At 41.7% G+C, this 19,162-nt stretch overlaps 1 protein-coding gene across 1 annotated transcript in view; it reads right to left on the minus strand.

Moving 5' to 3' along the window:
- Nucleotides 1–1,408, minus strand: part of slc9a1a (solute carrier family 9 member A1a) — a 58,493-nt gene extending 57,085 nt beyond the window's left edge. The window contains exon 1 of the mRNA XM_038992667.1: nucleotides 1,096–1,408. Coding sequence (XP_038848595.1) covers nucleotides 1,096–1,408 — 313 coding nt within the window. The remainder of the gene's footprint in view (nucleotides 1–1,095) is intronic.
- Between the last annotated feature and the right edge of the window lie 17,754 nt (nucleotides 1,409–19,162).

The raw sequence follows: 19,162 nt of genomic DNA on the forward strand, positions 1-19,162 counted from the left end.
AGAAATAGCAGGCTGCTGGCTCTTAGCAAATGGCAGTAGGGGACGCAGCAGGGAACACTGCAGGGGCATGAGGAGAGCACACCGCACACAGGAAGAGGAGAAGAAGAGAGAGGGAGGGAGTGGGAGATGAGGGTGTGAGAGAGGAGAGAGAAGAAAAGAGAAGTGTCATGATAAGAATGAGGGAGAGGAGATGGGACGAGCACTGCAAGAAGAGCAATAAACATGTAAAGGAGGTGAGAAGTAGCAGTGCGAGATGAAATGATTGCAGTAAGGAGAAAGACAGAGAGCGGCGAGGGGACCACAACCAGTGACAAGGAAAAGGGAAGAGGATAGAAGTTAGGCTACAATTGTGTGTGCGTGTCTCTCGTGTTTCCATTGCCAAACATCATGTGTCAACAAAACAGCTTTTAATAGGAACCGTGTGGTCAAAGATGTCCCCTTGATGAGAACTTGCAACGATTTCAGTCTAGCCTATGCCCAAAAGTGCAGCAAAAACAATGTGCTTAGTCACGCATCACATCATTGTGTCAAGGAGCACTGATTGCACCTTCCACTTCAAAACATTACCTAAGTGTATGCTCATCATTCCCAGGAAGATCACTTACTATGCAGAATACAGGACAACAAGTCCAACCAATACAAGAGCCACCTAAGCCTGTAACAATGAGTGTCCCCTAGCTTGTTGAGTCAGTTTATCTGTGACATCTTTATACAGAGTACAAGGGAATGTCACATTATGGACTACCACTCCATAATCACCTATTGACTTTACTCTGACCAGTCAATGTGTAGTACTTTCCCATCTCACATGGCATAATCCCTGCTAAGGAACAAACCGTGTTTTTTTTAGAACTTTAACATTTGATTGGGGTTCAAAGGGTATGAACTCTGAGTATCAGGAAAGACATCATTACTCTTGATAATGCTGAATTTAAATTGCAATCAATGGCATTCTTCAAACACCTAGATTGCCTGCTCACCTCAATGAACTGGTAAGAGAAACATGGGTCCTTTACTTTTTCTCTGTATTGGCTATGAGAATAAAACTCAAGCTGAACCTCAAACCAAATAAACCAGACTAACAGTGCAACTCACCTAATTTCATTAAAGAGGCCAGCAGCACCCATAAAGAGATCTCGAAAGGCACCTGTATGTGATGGTAATCTAGAGACAGGACAGGGAAGGCCTTTTTTATGTATGTGTAGTTAGTATGGTCGTGGCTGCCTGCTATCCCTCTGTGGTCGTGTCCTCCTCCAGTGTTATCCTGAGCGCCGATGTCCGGTGAGCTCGCAGCTCCAAGCGTCAGTACGGTGCCCTCCAGAAAGATCAACATCACCAGAAGTAGGAGTCCCCGCTCCAGAAAACTTCTGGAGCCACTGGGTGAGTGTAAAGCTAGGCGAACAGACATGTTGAAATTCGTTTTTATAACTTAAAAGAATTTAGGGGGGAAAAAGTGAGCTGGAAGTCGTGTAAAGTGTGCGTGTAATGAACACACGTTCCTCACTAGCAACTGGATTTCCAAAGGACCCACAAAATATCCATGTTCGACAATTGGCTGGCTAGCTAGGCAACTTTAGTTAGCTATTTGAGATGGATGCAGCAGTTCCAGGTACTGTAGCAAGCTGGCTAACACCATTCGTGAAAGCAGGAATCGTCGAAGGTACACGAGCTAGCTATCCTACCAGACATGGAGAGCTCAAGACACGGCTACAGTGCTATGTTAGTTAGCTAGTTACATATCCTCTCCTAAATAGCAAATTTTTTAATTGAAAACTTGGTCCGAATTGTTGTTTTAGATACTGAGAGCGTAGGTTAACCTCTTCGGTGAAAGATGTCATTGCTCACCGCCGACCGGTAAAAAGATGCTGCTCATTCAATTCCGGTCCACAAGAAGATAAATATCCTCAATAATGTTACAGCTGATCGAAGTCCAATATTGACCTTGAATTAAACGTTTAGAACTGTCACGTTGCATTTACGGGGGATGCGAGATATATGAACTCCATTCCATGCATCGGGTGTATGCACCGTACCCTGTCCCGACAGAACAAGACCTTCTTTGAACTCAGTCAGTATGAGGATGCGTGGCTCCAACAGTGACTTCTGATGTTATCACTCCGCCAATGTACTCCTGTAATGTGACGTTAGCGCGATAAATACAACCTTCAAAACGCACACCCTTTCGCGGAGGGAGGAGAATGAGGAGGGGGCCCTTTTTATTTTCGATCACAGTGACATCTATTGGAGAGGAGGTGCGCGAGAGGACGTGGGAAATGTATCTTAAATGTTCATATATGGAAAAACCATACATTTATTTGTTCCTTTTTGCTAAGTTCCTGTTCAATAGTCTGTCTAGGCCCAGTGGGTAGTCGCGCGCTTCACGTTCTGTCTCAGGAGACTTGAGGGCGTGCACTGCTATGGCTGATCTACCTGGATTGCAGGGCAGAACAACGCTACAGTATGGCTAGCCTAGTATCTGGTATCTGTTGGAATTGATTGCACCATAAACGTCATGTCCATAAGTCTTCATTGTAGGCTAATTCAAAATGTACCTCTAGGGTGAGAATATATTGTTGTAAATGCATTGATTGAAAAAATATCCAACTGGAATATTCTCTTTAAAATGATCTTCAATTCAATATCAAAATTGTGTTCTGGAAATGGGTGTGTTTTTGTCAGTCCAGCCAAAAACATTTCACCATCCCTTCAATATCAACTGTGTGTTATGGAAATGGGTGTGTTTTTCTGCGAGTACAGCCAAAACATTTTGTCATCAATTTCGTAATTACAATTTCGTAATGCCTTGAGTGGTGACAGCATGTCACGAATAGCATACTGTACACAACCTATTTTTGCTCGTTTACTTTGACCTTTAGGCAAGTCTGCCGTTGTGTTTAGTGTCTCCCAGTAACGCTTTAACCCCCACAGCTTGCCAAATACATTAGTACCATACCACTGAAGGTGTCTGGCTTGTAATTACTGTGGTGGGAAATGGTATGGTCATTGAGAGCTGTTTGCTTCAACAACAAAAAATGAAATGCTCATAACAATTAGTGTAATAACACATATGAGAATGAGTAGATCGGGTGCTGCTGATGATTATCATGTTGGGTGTCATAAAATATTTAAAGGAGGTGAAGGTTGTTGAAAAAGTGCTCTTTATATGAAGCATTTTGAAGCACACAATGACCATTCATGCAATGTTAACGTTCTTATTAATTTACAGTATTGTATATTGTACTGTAAAAGTTGTAATTAATCAAAGGGGATTAGGTAGTTTAGCCTCTGTCTGACCTGCCAGCACCTGTATGCAATTTACCACAGAGATAATAGCTGCATGAATAAGTTATGATGAATACCAATCAAATGTCTGTGTGGCTGCACTTCATGCCCCTGGGGCTTGGGCACACACATTGGCATGGGGAACCAAGTGTCCCTGTATGCAACCTTGCACTCATGGGGAACCAAGTGTCCCTGCATGCACCCTTGCACTCGGTTCCTGCAATGCCATAAAAGATTGAAGTGCAGCACGATAGTGAGACACACACACATATACACACACACAGAGGTTTGCTGTGCCTATTTTTAAAATACTTAAAGGGATATTGCATAATAGATTTTTCTAATTTGCTTGAGATAAAGCGTATGATAAATACACACATGTTAAGGCCAGGACAAAGTTAATTGAAAATGATTTCCCCATCCAAAATCTATTTGTCTGGATATGAACAGTTGTATAAATGGCCCAGCTTACTTTTATGGGTTGTTCCATTCGATTTCAATCACTGTTCGACTACACCCCTTTTGATTTGAACAAAACGTCCTATACATTTTTTCCAATGGTAGAAGTGTTCAGAAAGTAACCTTTTGGACCTGAATGTCAAAACATTTAGGAGATAGAGGTCCTCAAAATTGACCCATTTTGCATACCCCATCCTACTGTGAGACATCCGTGTCTTCATCTCTGGAAAGGTAAACGATTGAGTTTGATAGTATATTTCAAAGTTTACGAATAGAGTTGTCAAACTATTTTATCATTTCTTGAAGAATGTTTTAAAATATATTTTCTTTCGATTGTTTATCATTTGCGTTTTTAGATATTTTACATTAAATGTAAAGAAAGAAATGATAAAATAGTTTGACAGTCCTGTTTGTAAGCTTGATATTAAACTCAGCCATTTATATTTCCCAGTGATGAAGACATGGATGTCTCATGGTAGGGTGGGGTACAGTATGTAACATGGGTAAACTTTGAGCACCTCCATCTCCTAAATGTTTTAGCATTCAGGTCCAAAATGTAACTTTCTGACCACTTCATCATGGGCAAATATGTATGGAAAGTTTCATTAAAATCAAAAGGGGTGCGGTCAAAAAGTGATTGAAATCAAATGGAACGACCCTTATGCAACGCGCTTCAGTCATGGCATGATGCTCTCACTTGTATAGTTTGGAAAGTTCATTAAGTTTGCCCTCATTTCAATCATGGAGAGCGAAGCCAACATTTTGGCAAGTCTTGTCTATATTTGGACACATAAATGTGTACATTTATTCTTTCCTCTCTATTGTGGCTAAGGTCATGATGCCAGTGTTTGCTTCAAGGACTCAAATTGCTACAACATGACTCCAAACTAGATCAAACACTTTCAGGAAATAAAAACAGACATGTCGTTGTGGTCCGTGGAAATGAACCAAATTACCCAGAACGCTTAAGTTAAATACATGTTTGGTTTATCTTGTGTTTTTTGTCAGCTTGGTTAGTGCAGATATGTACATCATGTGTTTCAAAGGGCACATAAACCCAAAGGTCTCAGGACTCAATTCTGAAATCTAATGTGCATTGGAACCAAGATAGGATTGTTTGATGTCTGTTCGGAAGAAATGTTGTTCCTTTGAGCCTTGTTTTACATCCCTAACCCAATAAACAACATTTTGTCACAAACATCACATGATTCATTTAGAAACCCAGTGACTCCAAAATTGCAAAACAAACTTAACCAAAAGAAAGCATTCCCTTCCCTTTTCAGGTGACCAAAACCATAGAACTCATGGCTTTGTATTAAAGAGGTGCCATCATACTTGAACCCAATTTATAATAGAATGGAATAAAAATTAAGGAGTCATAGTTTTTGTGTTGTCACTTTAGCCAGTTTAGCAGAACCCTTTTTGGGGTCACATGATAGCTTTGAAGTGTCTATTTTCTGCCTGTCTCTTCATAGAGTAAACAGGTCACCATATCTTCTCCTCCAACCACATAATGTGGAATAAAACAAGCCAATTACACCCAGGCAGCACTTCAACCTCCAGATGGGGACTAACCACAAGATCCCTGGCAAACTGCTAGCCTGGTAAAACCAGACTGAACGCTGTGCTCAAGTTAAACAATGGTGAGCGTAGTATTCAAACTGGTTTAACCAGGCTAGCAGACTGGTACCGTCTCATCCTATCCACAACGTGCAGCCTAGTAATCATGACCCCTCTGACTGTGTTCAATTTGAAAACAAATGCTGTCATGTCATGCCACGTGGTCATTGTCTCCTGATGTAAGCACTGTGCTCACTGACAAGCCCTGACACCATGTCTAATAGAATGTCAGTCACAATAATATTGTGACAGCATGAAACTAAAATAAGCTGTGGAGATAACAATGTTGGTTTGTAGAGATGCTCAAACAACAGTGCATTTCAGAGTAATGTATCTTAAGTTCCACTTAAGTTGTATGTTCACTTAGTCTCCCATTGACATCAATGCCTACTAACGGAACATTTTGGAAGTTCGAATTGTCTCTTAAGAGTAGGGTTGCACATTTTGGGGAATATTCAGAGGTGGAAACTTTCTGTGGGAATTAACAAGACTATATGGGAATTAACGGGAATATATGAGAATTAACGGCAATATATGGAAATTAATATTAATACCATTAAAATGTAGATGTTTTTTGCATTGGATATATTTACCATATCATATGAAGACAGAAACATAAACCTTTTATAATTGCAAATGATTAAATCCTTCCAATAGAAATGTAAAAAACAATTTAGTTACAAATTGAACTTTAATTAAATGAGTTGACTCTTCACATGGGATGATTTCACTGAACAACAATAGAAAGGGAATATTGAATGATCCCCAATGATCCATCGCATCTCCCAAAAACGTTTTCAACATATATCTGTAAAATTATAGTCTAGAAACAAAAGCTTTGGTTGTCTTCCTCTCAGGCTTCCAAGTCTTCTCCCTGGACCTCCTCAATGTCCACCTCTTGAACATCAGACTCTGAGGCCTCATCTTCACTCTCACTTTCCAACCTTGTTGAGGATGGCTCGTTGTCAGGCTCAAAAGCTTCAAATTTGCCCTGGATGGCCACCAAATTTTCAACCCTTGTATTGGTCAGCCTGTTGTGTGCTTTGGTGTGTATGTGCCCAAACAAGGACCAGTTGCACTCTGAGGCGGCTGATGTTGGTGGGATTTGGAGGATGATGGAAGCAACAGGGGAAAGAGCCTCAGATCCACAAAGTCCCATCCACCAGGTGGTTGATGAGATATGTTGGCACAACTGCCATATTGCATCTCCATCACAAAGCCCTTGCTTGGAAGTGTACTTCGCCAGACTGCCAAGAACCTTGCCCTCATCCAGACCAAGGTGGCGAGACACGGTAGTGATGACACCATAGGCCTTGTTGATCTCTGCACCAGACAGGTAGCTCTTGCCAGCATACTTGGGGTCCAACATGTACGCTGCGGCATGTATGGGCTTCAGGCAGAAGTCTTCATGTTTTTTGATGTATTTCAGAACTGCAGTTTCCTCTGCTTGGAGCAACAGTGAAGTGGGCAGGGCAGTATGGATTTTTCTCTTACATCTACAAGCAGAGTCTGAACATCAGGAGTTTCAGGCTGCTTACCACTCTCTCCCAAAATACATAATCCAGGAGGATCCTCTTGATAGGGCTGTCCAAATCGGCAGACTGTGATATGGCAATTTCTTGGAGAGACTCCTTTCCCTCCAGGAGACTGTCAAACATGATGACAACACCACCCCAATGGGTGTTGCTGGGCAGCTTCAATGTGGTGCTCTTATTCTTCTCACTTTGCTTGGTGAGGTAGATTGCTGCTATAACTTGATGACCCCTCACATACCTAACCATTTCCTTGGTTCTATTGTAGAGTGTATCCTTTTTTTTTAGTGCCATAATATCCTTGAGGAGCAGATTCTATGCATGAGCATTACAGCCAATGGCTGTGATGTGAGGGTAGGACTCCTCCACTTTAGACCAAGCAGCCTTCATGTTTGTAGCATTGTCTGTCACCAGTGCAAATACCTTCTGTGGTCCAAGCTCATTGATGACTGCCTTCAGCTCATCTGCAATGTAGAGACCAGTGTGTTTGTTGTCCTTTGTGTCTGTGATCTTGTAGAATACTGGTTGAGGGGTGGAGATGATGTAGTTAATTATTCCTTGCCCACAAACATTCGACCACCCATCAGAGATGATTGCAATACAGTCTGCTTTCTCTATGATTTGCTTGACCTTCACTTGAACTCTGTTGAACTCTGCATCCAGCAAATTAGTAGATAAAGCATGTCTAGTTGGAGAGGTGTATGCTGGGCGAAGAACATTCAGAAATATCTTCCAATACACATTGCCTGTGAGCATCAGAGGTGAACAAGTTGCATACACAGCTCGAGCAAGACATTCATCAGCATTTCTCTGACTACATTCCTCCATTGAGTCAAAAAAAACGTCTGATTCCAGGAAGACCATGAGCTGTTGCTATTGATAAGATGTCTGATTCATTATTTTCCCCTCGAATAGAAGTAGAAGGACTTTTGTCAGAGGTTGCTGTTGTGAGCGCTGAGGGAACTTTATGCACTTGGCCAGATGATTCTGCATCTTTGTTGCATTCTTCACATATGATTTGGCACAGTATTTGCAAATGTACACAGCTTTTCTATATTAGCTGCAGTGAAATGTCTCCACACATCAGATAGTGCCCGTGGCATTTTCCTGTTAAGATTAGAAAAAAATATGTAAAAAAACGAACAAATACAACTCCATGTACAGATAAATAGTTAAGCAATTAGATTAAACAACTCCTTTGTAAGATACATGTTTTAAAATGTAACATGTTTGGAAACAAGTGAATTAACACTCCTCAGTTAGCAGGCTCAAGCAAGCTAAAACCCACATGGTAGCAAAAACTAACTAGCAAAAGTTGTTAACAAGTTAGAAATGATTTAAACACACTTTGCTGTAGGCTACTATTTACTAGTTAACATAAAATCATATATGTCATATAAAATATATTCACCCCACACTGTATTGTAATCAAAACTTACCAGAAAGCATGTAGTCCTTGGCTCAGACAATGTAGTTGTCACGACTCCGACCGAAGGTGACTCCCCTTCCCGTTCGGGTGGCGCCTACTAGCTGCCACTGACTCTTTTTCCTCCCCCTCCTTATGTGTTTATTTGTTACACCTGTGTGGAGGTGATTATCATTAGTTGGGCTTTATTAGTCAGCCAGCCCGTACGTTTCTTTGTGCGGGATTGATTCAGTTGTTCATTGGGATTCGGGAGTAGACGAACGTATTTTGTTTGTTGCGTTCATTAGAGTTATTTGGACTTGGTTTTTGTCCCCCGTGTATGGGACATTTGTTTTGTTACACTCAGTGTTTTCGTGGGGACATTGTTTCCCGTGTGCTCATTAAAAGCACTATATTGAACTATCTGTTGTTTCCTGCGCCTGACTTCACACCCCCGACACCCAGAGCGTTACAGTAGTAGTGTGGGCTCAATAGCATCTCATTAGTGTGCAAGATCTTGAGAATCAACTGTACATGTGATGGAAGAGTGCACTGCACATGTGTGCACTGTGCATGCAGAGGGTTGCAATCCCATTGAATTAGGGATAGTTTAAGCAAAATATGCCACAAGACCTAGAATTGCCTTATGTGTATCCCACAAAAAAAGGTTCCCTGTTATAAGCTAACTTTTTTTGATGAATTTAAGCAAAAATCCCAAAATTCCCAGGCTTAGCTTCCCATGTAACATTTCCCGGAAATTTCCCAGAAAGTTTCCGACCCTTTGCAACCCTACTTAATAGTCAGAGTTGTTCTTCCAATATAGAATACATTTCCTCATTAGCCTATTATATCTGTTATGTTATATAACTATTAGCATACCAATCAATATAATTTCCCATTAAGGTTCACAGAGATTGTTCTTAGAGAGTAATAGAGGCCTCCTGGTATTTGTCCCATGACCACAGAGCCTAGTTAATGTATACTCAACAGACATATAAACACAACATGTAAAGTGTTGGTTTCATGAGAATAAATCAAATATCCCAGAAATATTCCTTTGCCAAGATAATCCATCCACCTGACAGGTGTGGCATATCAAGAAGCATGATCATTACACAGGTGCACCTTGTGCTGGGGACAATAAAAGGCCACTATAAAAGGAACAGTTTTGCCACACAACACAATGCCGCAGATATCACAATGCCACAGATAAGTTTTGAGGGAGCATGCAATTGGCATGCTGACTGCAGGAATGTCCACCAGAGGTGTTGCCAGAGAATTGAATGTTCATTTACCATCAGCCACCTTCAATGTCGTTTTAGAGAATTTGGCAGTATGTCCAACCAGCCTCGCAACCACAAACCACGTGTAACCACGCCAGCCAAGGACCTCCACATCCGGCTTCTTCACCTGCGGGATCATCTGAGACCAGCCACCCGGACAGCTGATGAAACTGAGGTGTATTTCTGTCTGTAATAAAGCCCTTTTGTGGTGAAAAACTCATTCTGATTGGCTGGCACTGGTTCCCCAGTGAGTGGGCCTGGCTCCCAAGTGAGTGGACCTATGCCCTCCCAGGCCCAGCCACGGTTGCGCCCCTGCCCAGTCATATGAAATCCATAGATTAGGGCCTAATGATTTTATTTCAATTGACTGATTTCCTTATGTGAACTGTAACTCAGTAAAATCGTTGAAATTGTTGCATGTTGTGTTTATATTTTTGTTCAGTATACATATACAGTATGGCTTATATTATGGCTCTGTGCCAGCAGCTAAGCTACTGTATTATAACAAGAGTTGCGTGATACTATGTTAGCCTCAGGTTAGCATTAGCGCTAAGGTGTACGAGGAGTGAACATTGTCTGTCAACAGATCACAAATTGGGACAGCTTGGGGAAATTTCTGTATGTTTTGCCCACCTTTTTCCTTTCACGGAAACCAAGAATGTCAACTATGTCTCAATACTGCACTGTACTGACTGGGTAACTGGAAATGCAGGTTATACAAGACAATTGCAACAGATAGAAAGAACATTTAATTTGCATAAGCCCCTAACTGAATGAGACAGATTATGATGCATTCTGACATTAATTTGTTTGCCGAATGAGAGGTGTGTCTCACGCCCACTTGCTCTGCTCTCCACTGCAGCATGTAATACAGCTATTAGACTCTATTCAACACCCCATTTCTAATCTCATACACTCATACATCTATTCACTCTCTCTATCTCACAGACACGCACACATATACACAAACATTTATTCACGACCGCACATCATGCCCCACAATTAAGCAAGAAGTACTGTGGTGTGGTTTCTCAAATAAGGCCCAAAAAGGTCATTTTCTAATCTAATACAGTTCAAATGCCAATGGTTGTTACTGGTTTGTTAACACTGCCTCCCTAATCCAATAAATGTCCATGTGAATAGGTGCACTGGCATATTTCTACCTGAAGATGGCACTACCTGCCCAAGCAGGCTATATTTCTCAGCTGTGACTTCAGAGCTGCCTTTTTACTACCGGTTACATCTCTTCACATCTCTGCATGAACTCAAAGAATAACAAAGACTGAAAGCTTTCTAGTTAAGTTATATTGTGAGCTATTTGGTGTGTAGTGATATTACATGATCATCATATCTGTCCCTTGCAAGAGATCAAATTAAGTATTTACAGCTCATTCTCAAAGACTCTAACTGAGGACCTGACAGTGGGGGACTCAGGTTGCTGAGGAAGACCATAAAAGCGTTTGGTCTGAGAACTGATGGGAGTTTGGTCTGACAATTGAGGAAGTTCCTAATTTGGAGACCATAAAGCAGAGGTTTCCAAGGTGTTCCTCTGTTCAGTTTATGCTACCGGGCAGACCTCTGGCTGCTGGGTTGACCCATAACTCTTTCCTCAGTACCGTGAGAGGTGTGCTCAGCGATTCTGCTATAATGCCACATCTGGTATCCCTACAGAGATGAGGGAGAGAGCTTAGGCTTTGAAGTTTAAAGCGGGAGGTAGGTTAAGAAGTGCTGAGAGCTATTGTAGCCCTATATGCCTCACATTCTATTCCATGTAATTTGGCACTTGAAAGTATTGGACTCTCACTCTAAATCTTGGGATATATGGGTGTGTATTTTTTCTGCCCCCAAGGATTTGGAGAATAAAATAGAGATTATTTCTGTCAGTGATCTCTATGCGCGAAGTTTTCCAGCCAACTTGATGTTGAGACGTTGAATTATACTAATATCCACTAGAGGGCCTCGTTGACCCCCTTGTTGTCACGATGGGCTCGCTGAGGAACGTCTGCTGGAGTTATGACTTCATCCTCAAGGCCAAGGATGAGGGGGAGACAGCTTACCTCAGTCGCGCCTGCTCCAAGGTCAGTTTTGATATGAGCTGTATATCACCATTCCTCTGGATATTTATTTTCAGAAAACATGAGCTTCTGATATCACCAATTAAAAAGTCTATCGCAGTCTCAAGAACACACACAGACACACATACCCTGAGTGTACAACACATTAGGAACACCTTCCTTATATTGAGTTGCACCCCCTTTCGCCCTCAGAACAGCCTCAATTCATCGGGGCATGGACTCTACAAGGTGTTGAAATCGTTCCACAGGGATGCTGGGCCATGTTGACTCCAATGCTTCCCACAGTTGTGTCAAGTTGGCTGGATGTCCTTTTGGTGGTGGACCATTCTTGATACACGTGGGAAACTGTTGAGTGTGAAAAACCTAGAGGGCTGCAGTTCTTGACACACTCAAACTGGTTGCGCCTGGCACCTACTACCATACCCCGTTCAAAGGCACTTAAATATTTTGTCTTGCCTATTCACTGTCTGAATGGCACACATACACAATCCATGTATCAATTGTCTCTCAAGATGTAAAAATCTTTCTTTAACCTGTCTCCGCCCCTTCATCTACACTTATTGAAGTGTCTTTAACAAGTGACATGAATAAGGGATCATAGCTTTCACCTGGATTCACCTGGTCAGCCTGTCATGGAAAGAGCAGGTATTCCTTATGTTTTGTACACTCAGTGTATATTTGTACACTCCACACACATATCCATATGTCAGAACTTACAAACACACGTGTGCGTGGATATTCACAGTTCTTTCCAAAGCGCCCCGAGCAGAGTTGAGAATGTGTGAGTCAATATGGATGGATATGAGAGCGGACAGGTTTACGACAGCCAGCAGGGCACTGCAGCATCAGACCAAGGCAACATTTGAATATTGCATTAGAACATCCAGGACCCTGCAGGCTCTGCAGCAGAGCTCCTGCCCTGCCCAACCCAACCCCTCTCTCTCTCACTGGGGGGAGACACCGTGTGGTGCAGCCTGAGCCTGGAATCTGTGGAGCTCAGGGAGTGAATTTACACCATCTGGGTTATGACTAGCCTCAATTTCCAGTCTTTCACATAGTTGTAGGTATAGGTACTATTTCAGAAACAATTGTTTGACTTGTTGAGACTGGGTTATGGCCATTCTCTTGTTGCCCTCGTCTCCAGCCTACCAAAACCAGAAGGTTTATTTTGAAACAATGTCACCACAAAATCATGTTCTGTAAAATGTGTTAGGTAAAACGATATACCGATATTAAAAATGTGTAACATGTAACGTAATAATAATAATAATACGCGGGACTTTTCAAGGACCCAAAGTCGCTTTACAATTGTATAAATGAAACATAAAACAGGAATCAAAACAAAACAACATCAGACTAAACAAAAACTTGAACAAAGAGAGGGGTAGGCTCAAGGAAGGGAAAGAGTGTGATGTATCAGTGTATGGGGAGGGGAGGGTTGGGGTTTGGATACGAACCCGGTTTAGGGTAAGGGTGGGATTGGGGTTTGGATACGAACCCGGTTTAGGGTAAGGGTGGGATTGGGGTTTGGATACGAACCCGGTTTAGGGTAAGGGTGGGATTGGGGTTTGGATACGAACCCGGTTTAGGGTAAGGGTGGGATTGGGGTTTGTGTTAGGTGGTGCTCAGTATAGTGGAGAGGAGTGTCTTTGTAGTGTTCACAAAAAAGGGTTCCAAATGGGTTCTGCGGCTGTCCCCATAGGAGAACCCTTTGAAGAACCCCTTTTGGTTTCAGGTAGAGCTCTTTTGGGTTCCATGTAGAACCTTCTAATGGGGACACCCGAATAACCCTTTTTGGTTCTAGTGAGCACCTTTTTTTCTAAGAGTTTATTGCTTTATTGCCAATGGAGTACTCGGAGGACTGAGGTAATGTGCTGCCAGGGTTTAGTGTGGGTGAGTCAGGCTGCAGAGCTTTGAACCATTTGGAGCTAGTGGAGGGAGCTTGAGTTGATGCCGGAGAGTAGTGATAATGATTCTAACAATTCTAACACGCCGTTTATTATTCTAACGATCAAATGATTCATCTTTTCCCATGACTAAGGGCTGCTAACCACAGGCAGTGTGTGTCGGTGTGAACTTGATGACAGGATTAACTAGCTGCTACCGCAGGGTTGAGGAAACTGGACTCCTGCTGTTCTATGGCTGACTGAGGTGAGCCTGACCACAAACACTCATTCCGGACCCAAAACCACAGGGCCGGTGTAGGGATGTTGGGGCAAGCACAAGCAGGAGATAAATACAGACTACCAAAGGAGTTGGGGGAAATGGAATTAGCACCAAGGAGAAAGTGGGAGTTTAGAAGGATTGTCCAAGAAGAAAATAAACTGAGCCTTTAAAAAAGTCAATTTGAAATGTAAACTGTATTACAGAGGGAAAGGGAAAATGCACGGGCCAAAAGAGAGATAGTAGGACAATGATTTTAGAAAGTGCATAATGAGCCATTGAGAAAGTACAGTAGAAATGCATGTCAATGTGTGACAGAGAAAAAGGACCAGAGAGAGAGAGTTAGTCATAACATGTGGTGTTGTGCAGGCCTGACCGACTCTGAAAAGGTAAACGAGAAGTGAACTGAAATGAACACATAAGGCACATCTGGCTTCCTGGTTGAGTTGCGGCCGCACTTTATCTGACTGGACACAAAGGGCATGAGTCACTAGCCCTGTTTCCACCAGAGCAGAGCTCTAACTAGACTACAGTGAACTGTCTTAGAACAACAGTGGGCTGAGTAAGAGACCTGACTACACACCCATACAGACAGGCTAAGCAGGACTCATGTGAAACAATACCAAGCTGTGTACTCATTGGACACGTACAGTAGATTGGCCCTCACCGATAATACACTGACCCCAGTCTGTTATTTGGTAGCTAAACCAAGACACATTCTGTTTAACTACCAAAGGAACGATGCAAGAAGGGATTGGTTCACCACTATCAGCCTCTCCAGTGCAAAACATGCAAATCTCTGTGGTAGACTGCATTCGTCATAGAATCTATAGATAACAATGTTTGAAATAGGCTGTTTCAAGATTACTATTGATTTCTACTATAAGAGAGACTATTGAGTGAATTATGATGAGGTTATGGTATGGCTGGATATAGAAGTGGACCCAAAGGGTAATTTAGGGTGAAGCTCCGCACCAGACTGACTCTCTGTTGGGAGTGCACACAGCATGGACCATTCCTCCTCTATGGGTGGTTGTGGACATTGGCATTTGTAACAGACGTCTTCCAAGAGAATGCGCTCATAAGGCCTCATCTCAATAAGCCTTTGCCTGAATCTGAACAATAAAAAAACATCACCAGGAAAGATGAGCGAAACAAATAACAATTGTACTAGTTTTTTAGGATGGAAGCAAGAAGTGGGCGATTGTGAGGTTTCTCCACGTCAGCGATCATAAGGGGAGGACTGGGATGGGAAGAAACAAAGACACTAGTGATGATGCTTGTTTTTAGGAGAGCGGGTTGGACCGCCTCATCTCTGAGAGAGGTGTGTGTGTGTGTGTGTGTGTGTGTGTGTGTGTGTGTGTGTGTGTGTGTGTGTGTGTGTGTGTGTGTGTGTGTGTGTGTGTGTGTGTGTGTGTGTGTGTGTAGCTCTAAATACACAGTATCCCTTTGAAGCTCCATAACAATTCCAGTTTCTAATTCATCTCAATTTGCATTATGTATCTACTTGGACAGTGATATCAATGTTTAGACAACTAAAGCAATCCTAATACAGTGTGTTTCTTCTAATGATTGTATTCCATTACCTTTCTACCCATTGTGTTAATGTAGGAATCTGGTAGTCTCAGCGCAGTGGCTAGGTGCTCAGGACCTCTGTGCACCAGTTTGTCTGAAGTAATCAGAAAGAGAGTGAAGGTGGAGGTAGAGATAGAGAGTGAGAGAGAGAGATAGATCCAATCCACAAAAGTGAAGACAAATTTGACCCCAATAACTACCGTGGGATATGCGTCAACAACAACCTTGGGAAAATCCTCTGCATTATCATTAACAGTGACTCGTACATTTCCTCAGTGAAAACAATGTACAGAGCAAATGTCAAATTGGCTTTTTACCAAATTATCGTACGACAGACAACGTATTCACCCCTTCACACCCTAATTGACAAACAAACAAAACAAAGGCAAAGTCTTCTCATGCTTTGTTGATTTAAAAGAAGCCTTTGACTCAATTTGGCATGAGGGTCTGCTATACAAATTGATAGAAAGTGGTGTTGGGGGAAAAACATACGACATGCGGTTAAAATAGGCAAAAAACACACACATGTCTTCCCACAGGGCCGTGGGGTGAGACAGGGATAGAGCTTAAGCCCCACCCTCTTCAACATATATATCAACAAATTGTCAAGGGCACTAGAAAAGTCTGCAGCACCCGGCCTCACCCTACTAGAATCTGAAGTTAAATGTCTACTGTTTGCTGATGATCTGGTGCTTCTGTCACCAACCAAGGAGGGCCTACAGCAGCACCTAGATCTTCTGCACAGATTCTGCCAGACCTGGGCCCTGACAGTAAATCTCAGTAAGACCAAAATAATGGTATTCCAAAAAAGGTCCAGTCGCCAGGACCACAAATAAAAATTCCATCTAGACACTGTTGCCCTAGAGCACACAAAAAACTATACATACCCTGGCCTAAACATCAGCGCCACAGGTAACTTCCACAAAGCTGTGAACGATCTGAGAGACATGGCAAGAAGAGGATTCTATGCCATCAAAAGGAACATACAATTCTACATAACAATTAGGATCTGGCTAAAAATACTTGAATCAGTTATAGAACCGTTTGCCCTTTATGGTTGTGAGGTCTGGGGTCCGCTCACCAACCAATAATTCACAAAATGGGACAAACACCAAATTGAGACTCTGCATGCAGAATTCTGCAAAGATATCCTCAGTGTACAACGTAGAACACCAAATAATGCATGCAGAGCAGAATTAGGCTGATATCTGCTAATTATCAAAATCCAGAAAAGAGCCGTTAAATTCTACAACCACCTAAAAGGAAGCGATTCCCAAATCTTCCATAACAAAGCCATCACCTACAGAGAGATGAACCTGGTGAAGAGTCCCCTAAGACAGCAACACAATTAGACCCAACCAAATCATGAAACTTGACACATTGGAAAGAATTAACAAAAAAACAGAGCAAACTAGAATGCTATTTGGCCCTAAACAGAGAGTACACAGTGGCAGAATACCTGACCACTGTGACTGACCCAAGCTTAAGGAAAGCTTTGACTATGTACAGATTCAGTGAGCATAGCCTTGCTATTGAGAAAGGCCGCCATGGGCAGACCTGGCTCTCCAGAGAAGACAGGCTATGTGCACACTGCCCACAAAATGAGGTGGAAACTGAGCTGTACTTCCTAACCTCCTGCCCAATGTATGACCATACTAGAGACACATATTTCCCTCAGATTACACAGATCCACAAATAATTAAAAAACAAACCCGATTTTGAGAAACTCCCATATCTACTGGGTGAAATACCACAGTGTGCTGTTACAGCAGCAAGATTTGTGACCTGTTGCCACAAGAAAAGGTCAACCAGTGAAGAACAAACACCATTGTAAATACAAACCATATTTATGCTTATTTATTTTCCCTTTTGTACTTTAACGATTTGTACATCGTTAGAACACTGTATATATACATAATATGACATTTGTAATGTCTTTATTATTTTGGAACTTCTGTGAGTGTAATGGTCACTGTTCATTTTTATTGTTTATTTCACTTTTGTATATTATCTACTCCACTTGCTTTGGCAATGTTAACATATGTTTCCCATGCCAATAAAGCCCCTTGAATTGAATTGAATTGAGAGAGAGGGAGAAAGAGTGTGTACCAGTTTGTGTGACCTAATCAGAAGAGAGAGAGGAGAGAGAGAGACGGGGAAGAGAGAGAGAAGAAGAGAGAGAGAGAAAGCTTAGCCAGCAGACTACATCATGGGAATGTTGCATGTTAGTGTGGAGTCAAGGCCAGCCAAGAATAGAGCTCTCTCTTCATGATGATTTATTTAAATGAACCACATTTAGGGTCCTTTGGCAACCAGAAGTCTGTATATACTCGGACAGTAGCCTACACTACAGAATACGTTAAAAGCTGGCAAGGTTGTAGAGTAGCTGAATATCACATGTACAGGACCATTCATGTACAATATAGTATAAAATATATGGTAGAACGTCTTGCTGTGCTCTAGTCTGTATCTGTGTAGTATTCTACATGTCCTTGGCATAAGGCAAACATAGTTTTATTTTATTTCACCTTCATCTAACTAGGCAAGTAAGTTAAGAACAAATTCTTATTTACAATGACGGCCTACCATACCATAGATAGTTGTTATCATGCTATCAACTATCATGACTCGTTGTATATTTTTATGCATATTGTTACTAATAATAACCATCATTTATGTAATGTGAGGCTAACACAGTCTACTGTGCTAAACAGTAACTTTCCTAGCCTGTTCCCAGATTTGTTTGTGCTATATAGCCAACTACTATGATCATTGTCGTGCATGACGACCATTGGAGTTGGCAATACAACACACACAGATTTGGGACCAGGCTATAAAGTGTTAGATAAAGTTCTGGGTAGTTTCCATTGTGACAGGTGTCGTCAGTCCAACGGTGATGGGGACACTCACTCTGGTGGATGTACAGTACAGTGAAATCAGAATCGGATCTCAACCAGTCAGACAGATCAAAATGATTGATGAGCCTGTCTACACGTAGAAATGTTAAATAACTTGTCTTCGTGCCAGCTCTGTCTCTTATTAGTGACTGATGTAATTCCAACCTCCCATTCGATATGAACTTATTCCTTCACCATGGCTTTTGAAATATTCAGTGCAGTTTAATCTAGAGTGTGGGTAATACTTTTACTTTGACATGAATTAAGTATTTCATGATTTTGGGGATTAGACTCCACACCAGACTGTGGATTACTGTTGACCTGGTGTGACGCTGCCACAAGTGTGAGTTGATAGGCACATACAAACATACTTATGACAGGTTTAAATTATAATGATAATGTTATTAAACTTCTATAGTGCTTTTCATATAATCTCAAAGCGTTTCAAGAGAAAAAAACAAACAAGCAATATATCATGACAGTTCTGACTGCATTATTTGCACTGCAATTCGAAGATGGCTGCCAAAGCCATTTCTGGTGCTCATCCCTTTAAGACAGACCCTTTAAGAGCTACATCCATTTTGGGACTTATAAATGAATAATGTGTACCCGTTGATTCTTGAAGAATATAAAGTGCCTTCAGAAAGTATGCATAACCCTTGACTTAGTCCACATTTTGTTATGTTACAGCCTGAATTCAAAATTTATAAAATGTGTTTTTACCCATCTACACACAATACCCCATAATGGCAAAGTTAAAACATGTTTTTAGAGATTTTAGCAAATTTATTAAAAATGAAATACAGAAATATCTAATTTACTTAAGTATTCACACCATACAATACTTTGTAGATGCACCATTGGCAGTGAT

This window comes from Salvelinus namaycush, chromosome 5 (assembly GCF_016432855.1).
Source record: "Salvelinus namaycush isolate Seneca chromosome 5, SaNama_1.0, whole genome shotgun sequence".
Classification (NCBI taxonomy): domain Eukaryota; kingdom Metazoa; phylum Chordata; class Actinopteri; order Salmoniformes; family Salmonidae; genus Salvelinus; species Salvelinus namaycush.